This window comes from Stylophora pistillata, chromosome 1 (assembly GCF_964205215.1).
Source record: "Stylophora pistillata chromosome 1, jaStyPist1.2, whole genome shotgun sequence".
Classification (NCBI taxonomy): Eukaryota; Metazoa; Cnidaria; class Anthozoa; order Scleractinia; family Pocilloporidae; genus Stylophora; species Stylophora pistillata.
Genome location: NC_142519.1, coordinates 14,160,728 through 14,172,175, shown reverse-complemented (window position 1 = coordinate 14,172,175; position 11,448 = coordinate 14,160,728). Strand labels below are relative to the sequence as shown.

At 37.4% G+C, this 11,448-nt stretch overlaps 1 protein-coding gene across 1 annotated transcript; it reads right to left on the bottom strand.

Annotated features, from left to right (window-relative positions):
* Nucleotides 1-2,508: 2,508 nt before the first annotated feature.
* Nucleotides 2,509-11,348, bottom strand: LOC111324323 (erlin-1). Its single transcript, XM_022927859.2, has 13 exons — nt 11,217-11,348; nt 9,770-9,792; nt 9,423-9,550; nt 9,134-9,195; nt 8,453-8,532; nt 8,072-8,117; nt 7,847-7,920; nt 7,194-7,252; nt 6,645-6,736; nt 6,133-6,222; nt 5,026-5,105; nt 4,519-4,680; nt 2,509-4,439 (listed from the first exon to the last, which is right to left on the bottom strand). The coding sequence occupies exons 1-13, from the start codon at nt 11,296-11,298 to the stop codon at nt 4,407-4,409; spliced, it is 1,011 nt and encodes a 336-aa protein (XP_022783594.2). The 5' UTR covers nt 11,299-11,348; the 3' UTR covers nt 2,509-4,406.
* Between the last annotated feature and the right edge of the window lie 100 nt (nt 11,349-11,448).

Genomic DNA, 11,448 nt, shown 5'->3' with positions numbered 1-11,448 from the left:
TGAAGTTGGTTTTTCTAATGAAGGGCAAACCTGGACAAGCTTCGAGTTTCCGAATTCAGCGGCTTCGAGTTTCCGAATTCGGTGGCTTCGAGTTTCCGAATTCAGCGGCTTCGAGTTTCCGAATTCGGTGGCTTCGAGTTTCCGAATTCAGCGGCTTCGAGTTTCCGAATTCGGTGGCTTCGAGTTTCCGAATTCGGCGGTTTCGAGTTTCCGAATTCAGCGCCTTCGAGTTTCCGAATTCATCACTTAAGATATCAAGAAGCGATACGAACAAAATGGTATATCTCTGCGATTATTACTGTGAAGCCATGAGGTGCGTAACAAATGCTGCACGATGTAATTCGAGCAAGCTAAGAACCTCTCTTAAATCACACGAAACCAGAAAATGCCCAGCAGACAAACATCATGAAATAGGACCAGTCAGTCGCATCACTGCGACTTTATAAGATTTGACTTTTTCATAGTCACTTTAACTATGTCATTCTAATCTACTTAAAACATAATCTACATGAATTAAAGAATGAGAAAATTCTGACTGCGCCTATAAGTGGGCATCCAATGGGTGTTTTATAATAAAGAGTAGGCTATTAACTGATATATTTATACCAATGCCAAATACCAAACCACTCTAATATAGAGTGTTTAATTCGCTTCCTGTTCCAGCCAGTATGGTTGGAAGGTCCAAATTCCATTGCTTGTCTGTAGCTAACGCAAAATGATCGCTGTTGCCGTCTGATTTCGGAGCCATGTGATAAAGTTTCACATCAAAATCCTCGAGGCCTTATTTACTGGACAACTCCTTTAGACCAAGCCAACGCAGTATGTGCTTTTTCAGCGCCAGTACGGTTTTAACATCTTTGATAGGAATGCGGCTAAATGTGCGCCGAGATCGACTTCTCATACATGCAGAATGCTAAAATAGTCAATTTTCAAGGCAAATTTGCGACCTCTTTTGAAAGCGCAAGAGCAAAGTGAGAATGATACACTGTTCAATTGAACTTTCTTCTTTAAAAGCCATATGGTAAAAGTAGGATTTGAAAAGTAGTTTATCCGTAAATGAATAAAACGTAAGCCTTCCTCGATAATTTTAGCCCTTTTCCTTTATTGTTTGACAATCATTTTCTAATTAGCTTTAAAATTTAGCGCCAGTGTCTCAATGAAAGTCCCGGATATGTCACTGAATTCTGGGCGATGGAGACGCTCAAATGCCATTTCCGACTCAATTCGGTAAAAAGATTACAACAGCTCTTAAAATACCAGCATTCATGGCCATCGCGGAAGTTGACGATCGAGTTGGGTATCAAAGATCATATAACTGATATGTGACACATGACCTTGATGTGGATGGCACATGTGATAATTATTAACGAAATAGGACACTCTGGCCTACTCCTACTGATATGTAATGGAAAATATACTATCGTTGAACAAAATAAATCAACTGTCCTTACTTTACATCCAGTGTTTTAGGATATTTAGGGCGATCCGGGCTTTCGTCAGTTATCAGTAAAAGCCCACCGCAAATGTCAGTTGTCAGTTAGTTTTTCAGCGATTTGTCAGGTGTCAGTTAAAATTTTGGCCATTTGTCAGCTGTCAGTTAACCCCATCCAGACCCTCGATTGAAGTAAAAAAAAAAAGAAAAGGCGTACAATCTAGATGATTTTTCTGACGATGAAGAGTCCGAATGGCTGGCGAATATTGATCCAAGTTTATTGGATAAATCGAAGGAAGAAAAGGAGTTAGATGACGATGAAATTTCATCACTTATTGAAGAAAATAAAAAGAGCAACACGAGAACGCGCTAATTCCGTTCCGCTTCGTATACTTCTGTCACGCACTCCCCGTTCATAAATATCCGCGAAATACGCCCGCACTGAAATAACAATTTGGCGTGTTGGATAATAAATAACTTATTAGACGTTTTAGTGCGTTGCATCGCTGAGTATTTTCACTCGTTATTTGTATTTTGACTCGCTCTATGGGCTCGTCAAAATTGAGCACGACTCGTCAAAATACTCAGTGATACTACATAACAAAACTTCTAATAAGATATATATATATATTTATTACACGACTCGGGCAGTAAGAGGGCCAATAACTAAAATTAACCAATCAAAATGCCCTATTGCAGGTCAATATTCTCTCAGTATTGGACCGGGCACACTCCCAAATGGTCCCGAATGATACCGCACTTGTGTCCCTTTGAACTTCAGTCGTATAATAAATCTCTTATTAACCAAGCTTGCTCGGGACCGTACTGGAAGAATATCGGCCCTCGGTCTTTTTTGTACGGATCTCGCTGCGCTCGGTCCGTACTGTCAAGACCTCGGGCCGATATTCTGCCAGTACGGCCCTCGCGCTTGGTTAATGATATATATATATATCTTATTAGTTTTTTTTATCTAGTATCACTGCGTATTTTGACGGATTATTGTCACTGAGTATTTTTACATATATATATATATATATATATATATATATATATATAATCGAGATTCAAAGCCAGGCTCAGTGTTCACTCAGTCTTTATTTTAAACTTCTTGTTTCCTTTGGTTTTAATTTACTATCATTTCAAACTTTCGTGAGTAATGGTGATATTACAAATTTCCCAGATAATCGTTGTAAACTACCCGAATCCCCCAATAAGTCTCCGAGTAGTCAATGAACGAAGACTGGAAATGCAAGGTCTCGGATGTGACGAATGCTCGTGGAAAAGTTTCATCTCCTAAGCTAAGACGTTTCGGCATAGTATATATAAGTTAAGTGGCACGGTTTCCCGTCCTCTACAATCATTACTTCATAGTACATAAAACTTGACATCGCATACACCGAATGCAAATATGGCGTCCAATTTGAGTTGCCATTGTTCTGGACTGACTAGCCTCTCACACATGTAATAATCCTTTTGTATTTCCACGTGAAGATGAGGCTAGTCAGTCCAGAACAATGGCAATTCATATCGGACGCCATATTTGCATTCGGTGTATGCCTTTAAATTAAATAATGGAAAATTTATTATTTGATGCATTTTGCCTGCCAGACCCGTTTGATCTTAAAATGAATTATGGGTTTCTTTTTTTTCGGGAGAGAAGTCCCCAAAAGAATTCACTAATCTACGAAACATTGACGCAACCTATGGGCCGACCTAGCTAGTCCGCAGTTGTAATTTATACAACGGACATTAAGGAAGGTTCCCTCAAATAGCTCAAACTCCTAATTTCATGTTAATTAAGATCCAAAAAAATGAGGACCATTTACTCGATCAAACCTCCTCGAACTTTACGACATAGTGTCAAAAACACAGAAACTAAAAAGTACAGAAGCAGTGAGACGAAAAAATTTATCAGTAACTATTACACTCTGTGGGCATTGTGGCGCATTTTGCTGTGGACCAAAATACGCTCGCGCAATTGTTCAGATTGTTATGTTGTCATTTTTTCAGTTTTTATTTTCTCAATGTTCTCCGAAAAACATAATAATAGTAAAACAGTTACGTTCTTTGGCATAAATATGTTTTGGGCCTCCGGCTCTCAGAGCTTATTTCAACCCTCACCTTGCAGCTTGGGTATGCATGACTCTTAGTTGGACCCAAAACACATTTATACCCGCAATATAACCTGTATTGTTTTATCATAACTTCCCCACAAATGTTTTAATCTTTATCCTACATTGCGTATTTTTAGAATCTAGGACAAATAAGACTGGAGCGCTAGGATTCCATTTTTTTTAAAATGAGGACTAGACCAGGTGAAAACTTAAGACAGGTGAGGACACTTGCAAATATTGATGAGTTAGAATTTACATGTTAAGTACATCATAAAGGATTCAAGAGGAATTCTACACCATCAAGTTCATATGAACGTGCACTTGTTAGTTGCCAGTGAACACTTGCTGGAGTGAACACAACTCGCCGGAATTGTTTAAAATCTTGCAGTCTCAAGGCTTCACTTCATGTTCGCATTTCAAATTGGTATGCATGAACCTGAAAAAGCTGCTTGGTTCTACAAATCCTTGGCTTGTATCTGAAATTCTTGTGACGATGGTGAGTTCGGTAAAAGCTAAACCAAACTGGTCCGTTTAAATACGAAAGCACCAGTTCTGATTGAGTGCAACGTTCTCCAGCAATCACTACGATACAAAACAGGTCCATCCATTTACGAAAGTGCCAACACAGATTAAATGAAACGTTCTCCAGCAATTCATCACGATACGAAACAGGTCCATCCATTTACGAAAGTACCAACACAGATTGAATGAAACGTTCTCCAGCAATTATTACGATACGAAAGAGGTCCATCCACTCACGCAAGTACCAACACAGACTAAATGCAACGCAAAGACTGATTCTATTACCATATCCAACGACTTCTTCAAGTCTCTATAACAGAGTGCCTCCCTTCAACTATTTACGATTTTTCTTCGAATTCATTGCTGTCTTCCTGTTGATAAGGTATTTGAGAGCCCAATTTAGTAATACTCTTAAGAAGAAATAACTCAAATACATGACAATCAACCTACCGTGCTCTTTTGATCTTTGGTAGCAGATTCTAAACTTGAAGATTGACTTAGTACTTTACTGTCAAGGAATATGCTCGGGATGTTGGGACCAAAGAATATCTTTGTATTTGATGCAATGGAATTGAATTTCATCTGCTCCAGGTACTCGGGTGTGAGTTTGAGCTGTAAAGAAAATGTAACACATTGCATGTAAAAGAAATTAACTTTTAACAGCAATGGCAGCCACTTCGCTCAGCAAGACAACCCTTGTCTCATGCACACACACAAAAAAACGCAAACATATTTAGAAGTAAAACTCTGTGGATTATCTCCACTAGGAAATGAACAACTAAATACATTGGTTACAACTGTCATAATACAAAAGGGCCGGTTTAATAAAGGAAAAAAATAACAACCCTGACCGCGTTTAATGAGTTTCCATCTCACCCGTGTTATAATTTTTGCCCCAACTGTAGACCTTGCTGATTGTACTTACAAACAGTACACTGATGTAAACATCTGATTTACCTTATTGGCCTCTGCAAGTTTAACTGCAGTGTAGTATTCCGCATCAGCTCTTGCCTTCATGCGAGCCAAATGGGCACCATCTACATAGCATAACAGCAAATGTACAAGATAAGATTTATATGTTTAAGGACCGTTTCTCAAAAAGTGTAGTTATAATATCCCAGATATAGGCACTCCTTCCCTAAACCATAAAAACGTAACCAGAAATATTGAGGATATATACAACAGTTCTAAGCAGCCATCATACTCATTATTGATTCTTTCTGGAAATAAATTTAGACTACTTGTTTTCAGGTCAACAGAATCAATATTTTATGTCGTGTTACCTCTTACAGTCTACAGACATCAAAAGGGCAACGTTGCTTGAAAAGATATAAAAGAAATTGAAAGAAATATCAACATTTACAAAAACTTTGGTAATGCGTCCATTTTACTGTCACTGAAGTCCCATTTGCTGTACGTTACTTTGTTGTTATCTTTTATGTTATGAACAAAACTTCCCTCTGCCTGCTAAATTTTAGTGCACTTGACAACAAGGAGTAAAGTTATTTAGCAGCGGTGTTTTAAACACGAAGGCGCGCTATAAAAGGAGCCTTAGGTCCCACTGGACCATTTGTCAATCAACCGTCGTGTGATGTAGAATGACTCTTAGCGTCAAGTCCGCTTGAGCCACAGCTACTCTAAAGTAGTGAACAGCGGGCGAGTTCCTCAAAATCGTTTTATGTCTTCATCACAATACAAGAATTTTTGAGATTTTTATTCCTTTCTCCAATGGAAACTGTCTTTATTTGTGGCGGAAAATTTGAGATCGAAGTAAGAGGTTCGCACGTTACCTCATGCCACCATGATGGTGGAAGTAAACAATAGATATCTCATTAGCTCCTTTTGTTCGTCTACCAGCATTTAAATTTGACCCGCACACGTCAACGGTGAGTGACAAATGAGCCTAGGTCTTCCCAGGGAAGACTTCCTTATATAGCACGACTTTGTGTTTAAAAGCAAGAAACACAATCCCTTGACACAGGAATATCCACAATTTACTTACAATACGACAACAAACTCAACAAATGATCAGAAACAAATTAAAACAACAAAACAATGACCTACCCTCGATCTCTGACATCTTCCTAAGACTCTCCTTTTCCATTATTTTCTGATCAAACTGAATCTTGGACACCTGAGCAGCCTTCTCAGCCTCTGAGTTATGACAGCAAACATGAAATCAAATCCAAGTTAAATGTTTTGTGGAAATACAATTAAATCCATATGCAATCTATTCTGTGAGTTGTTACATTTATCAGGTGGTCAGCTGAACACCACTAGTTTAAGTTCATACCAAAAGATGACATGACAATAGCTGTTACACAGAAAAATAAACCTTGATTTGACGGTTACGCAGAACCAGTTGAGTAAGTCGTTGTGTTGTGCACTAAGCCATCAAAAATTAGCAATTTTACCAAGAATAGAATTAAGAGTAATACCTTTTATCTAGATGGGGAAAAAAATCTATTTTACAGTTACATGACTTGTACAAACAGAACATAGCTGTGTGACTGTGTATTATCTACCATAAGTTATATAATCAGTTCTCTCTAAAAAGTGGACTTTAGGGTAAATACCTATAACAGCTTTCTTGCGCTCTGTCTCTGCCTCTTTCTCAACCACTCTTTGTCTTTGTTGGGCAATTAACAGTTTAGTCTTCTCCCCTTCCCTACCAGTCAAAGAAAACATTTGAACCAACATTAACTTTAAGTTTTAGTTTTACATCACTAAGTCAAAAGCCCTTTACATTAATGTCGTGCACTGCTTATTGCTTAAGCATGATCAAATTCTTTCAAAAACAATTTACAAACGTACTCCTGTAGAAATACATGGATATGCACTGTCATTCCTGCATAAACAGGGCTTGACACTAACTTTTCAACTTACTAGCTATGTGGCTAGTGACAACTTGGGTGTGACAACAATTTCAGTTTGTTTACTAGCAAGTGGCAAGTGGAATTGAAAACCACTGACCAAAACTGAATTTCTACTAGTCTGGGGCTAGTGGGCTACCATTGGTGTTGAGCTCTGATAAATGAGATTTCAGACATCTACCTATACTATAAATTAGGAGAAGTGTTTCACAATAAAAATCAATCTGAAGAGAGACTTTCTCAAGTACATACATTGCTTCATAGTTACGCCTTATGCTCTCAGGTATCTTTGGCTTGGTAACTCTCACAGCCTAAAACAAAGACAAGCATTAAGCTCACCCAGCATGAATTTAGTTTTTGAGTTACAGTGAACATAATTATATCATAGAATTAATACAAAAATTTGATACAAAGCAGGATGTATATTGTACGTGTGCCATGGATTGGACTGCTTCAATTTTCAAAAGAGGGTTACCATGCTAAGACATTCAATGGTGACAAATGATGGTTATCATGATGACAATCATATTATCATTATTGCCTTATTATTACACGACTTGGGCAGTCAGAGGGCCAATAACTAAAATCAACCAATCAAAATGCTCTATTGCCGGTCAATATTCTCTCAGTATTGGACCGGGCACTGTCCCGAATGGTCCTGAATGATACCGCACTTGTGTCCCTTTGAACTTCAGTTGTATAATAAATCTATTATCAACCAAGCTTGCTCGGGACCGTACTGGAAAAATATCGGCCCTCAGTCTTTTTTGTATGGACCGAACTGCGCTCGGTCTGTACTGTCAAGACCTTGGGCCGATATTCTCCCAGTACAGCCCTCGTGCTTGGTTAATAAGATATATATAATTATGCTACTGATATTTTAAAACAAATTCTCTAATTCTGACTTGAACTCTTAAACCAGGTGCCATGGCCAGCAGATCTAACTGCAGAGCAGTACGCAGATTCTCGTCAATTTGATCTGGAAACAAAGCACAAGAAATAAACAATGCAGGAAAAAAACCCATCAACATGCAACCAAAAGCATTGTCTAAAGTGACTTGAATCAAAATTAAATATTGACTACTGATAAATTGTTTACAAATTATTCTCAGTTAATCTTGTGAACTCACCAAAGAGATCTATGTAAACTTCTTGGAGGGTGTGTGCACTGCAAAACTGAAAAGCGTAACAATACGAGTCACAAATTTCATTGTTAATCAAAAATTATGGAGCTCATAACTGGGTTGAAATGGTGGCCATATGCATCACATAGCTGGTTGCAAAAATGCTGAAGCTTCTAGCAAAATAGTGGCATGCCTCAAACCAGTCATGAAGGGCTTCACAGAATAACTAGCTTCACGCATATCAACTCCATAGCTAAATAATACGAATATATCAACAAAGTTGAAATGGTAAATTGGCCACCATTACGATTATAAAAGCTGACGTTTCGAGTGTTAGCCCTTCGTCGGAGCTAGTCACTTTAAAGGAAACAAATGGCTAAGAATCACCTGGTTCAGTTCATGATGTATCTTGTTGAATATCAGTGCTTTATCATAATCTGCTGTGTAGTTTCTGACAATATCAAATACTACAAAAATAAACAAAACAAAACAAAAAAAAAAAACATCAGAACATGACAAATAAGTCGAAAATGTATTTCCAGCCCATTATTATTGCATACATACTAATAATTATCATTTGATAACTATTAGTACAAGTTTTGTACAAGTTATAACTTCTTTTGCCTCAGCCTAGTGAGCACAGTACTAGATAATAACTTAATTCATACCATTTTCCAAAGGACAGCTCACACAAATTGGTGAACTTTTACTGGTCAGGACTTAATTTTATGGCATGCACAAAGAGATGCAATATGAAATTGGGCACATTTTTCTCTATGGGGAAAGTAGTAATTTTTTTGTAGGGGAATTATATGACATCTTTCTCTTAGCTTGAGGTGACAAACTGGTTTTGAAATAATACCTTGGGTAATTATTAAGCAATTGCAAATTATTGCTCTTGTCCAAGAACATAATTGTCCTACTATGGCCATTTTGAGTTTGTGCTTATAATTACCACACCCAACCAAGGGGATCATTATATGGAATTATATTCATGAGGTAACCCTTGATCAAGCATAGAAAGCGCATTGGTATACTTTAAGTTCAAGATCATTCTTTTTTTCTAACCTGATGAAGCTTCAAGAATATTTACAACTTCAATACGATCAAAGTAGATGACAACTCCGCCACTGCAACAAAAGTTAAAAAAAATAAAAATATATCACTTAGTATATTCCAGCATGAAAAAAAAAAAGATAATAGAAACTGAAAGTTAAAAAAATGCCTTCCTCACACAGAAAAAAAAAAAATCAAAAACACTGAAAACTAAACCTCACTCAATAGGAAGTGTGTATAGAACAGTATGGAGAATATGCATACTGATGTCAGGTTGTAAAGGGTTAGTAATTCTACCAACCTTGTTCCACAAGGAACATTTTTGACTTCATCAGTCTGCAATGTAGTCTGTACTGAGCGGAATGATGTTAGGAATGGAATCATAATGTGATATCCTGGTCCACTGGTTGATGATAGCAATGCACCACCCTACAGCACACATAGTAACAGAGATGTTGTAAGAGGGCTGTAAGATGCTACTCTGTATCTTAATTAGCAGAGGCGAATTTAAAACTAGTAATAAGTGGACACTACCTAATCATTCTTATTTTCACCCATTTATGACACTTCTCATATCATTCTGGTATATGCATACTGGCTGTATAACCGTAACTGAGAAATTTGGCTTTGAGGGATTATCTAACTCACCCGATAATAAACTCCAACATGACCTACAATAAGGCAAAGTCAGATAATTAGTGAAGTTTTATGAACACAATGTTTGGTACACAATAAAATTACTCTCTACTATCCAACCACCAGATTCTAGGCAGATTATTTCTCTTTCTTTGGTAAATAGCATGCATGAACTTGCTGATGGCATTCAACATACAAATTACGGTCTTTTCATCAAAAGTTTTTTCATTCAAGTCTTTTCTTCCAAAAGTCTTTTCATCCAAGTCTTTTCGTCCAAAAGTTTTTTCATCTAAGTCTGTCTGTCTAACTATTAAGTCTTTCTCAAAGCAAGTAAATAACTTTTAGAAGGCTAGATGGGGCTATATAAAGAACTTATTGGCGTGAGCCATCGCCATTTTGGTTCCTATGTTTTTGGTTATGCCAGACACTTAGTGATGTATTTTGCATGAAATAATTAAATGGCAAGTCTTTGTTTTTGTCACTATTTAATAAAAAGTATCCCATTACAACTTCAACTTAAACAATGTTATAACTTTGACGAAAAAACTTGACTTTGGACGAATGGACCAAAGACTTAAGATGAAAAGACTCTTGGGCGAAAAGACCCGATACCCAACATACTCTTATAACAGGTTAAACCCCTTAGCTAACAGGTAGTATGTAAGGAAGTTCTCCTTACAATAACGAAACATTATCAAGAAGAAAGGTAATGAGATTTAAGAAAAGATTTCTGCTAGGGAAATTTGCTTGATTTAACACCAAATTCTCAGAGCTGAGACTATGAGAAATGTTACGAGACTGAGCACAGTTAACTGGTATAATGATATATAATGGAAGAGCAAGGGTTCAAACCACCATTACATCATTCTTTTGATTAACTTGATAATCAAGATTGTAAGTAACGCTTTCAGTATGTATCATGTGTATTTATTAATATTCATAGCCGCTAGCAAAACCACCTGCATTGTTATCTTAAGCGTGTGAATAATAATTAATTTCCGCCTGAAATTACAGCATACTTTCCACCGTACTCTGTCAGCTCATAGAAATCGTACTCAGTTTGCTAAGAGAAGACGGGAGTGTAAATCTAATCCTTGATGCACTTTTCGCTATGCACTAGAATAAAACGCTCATTTGTAGAGGAAACGCGTCGGGTATCTGAGATTTTAGCTAGAAATTTCAATTTAAGATCGTCTGTCCTACAGCTCTTATGATACGGTAAGATAATTGCTGAGAAAGAACATCACGGATATGCACCATTACAACCCCAAAAAACTGAGGATTTTAACCTAATAGAAGTACATAATCTCGCGATAGCAATTCGTTCAGGCCTTCACAGAAAACATGTGCTGATTTCAAAGGTCTATTTTACATGCAACACGAAACAGGACAAAATCGTGTGAAATGCACTTTTCGAAGCGACCACTATCTATTATTTAAATTTTAACTCTTCTCTCACCTTCATCAATTTTATGGATGGAGAAATTGAACAACATTGCAACAAGCGCTACGATTATCCCAGTGACTACTGCGGCAGCCATATTGAAGGAAGAAGAAGAGACTACCCGTCAGGCTATGCAATGTGAAGAAGGTATCTAACGCGGTCCTAGTCCTCTCGCGACCTATCGAGCCTCAGGATGGTTGGCCTGAATTTCAAAGAATACTCATGCCTCCTTATTAAGTTTATTAAC

Bases quoted from the DNA above. Each gene is read 5' to 3' on its own strand.
- LOC111324323 (XM_022927859.2), bottom strand. From the start codon at position 11,298: ATGGCTGCCGCAGTAGTCACTGGGATAATCGTAGCGCTTGTTGCAATG. The intron at 9,196-9,422 runs GTTGGTAGAATT...CTTTTGTTGCAG, and splicing joins AATGTTCCTTGTGGAACAAG to TGGCGGAGTTGTCATCTACT. The intron at 4,681-5,025 runs GTAAATCAGATG...TTTTCTTTACAG, and splicing joins AACTTGCAGAGGCCAATAAG to CTCAAACTCACACCCGAGTA.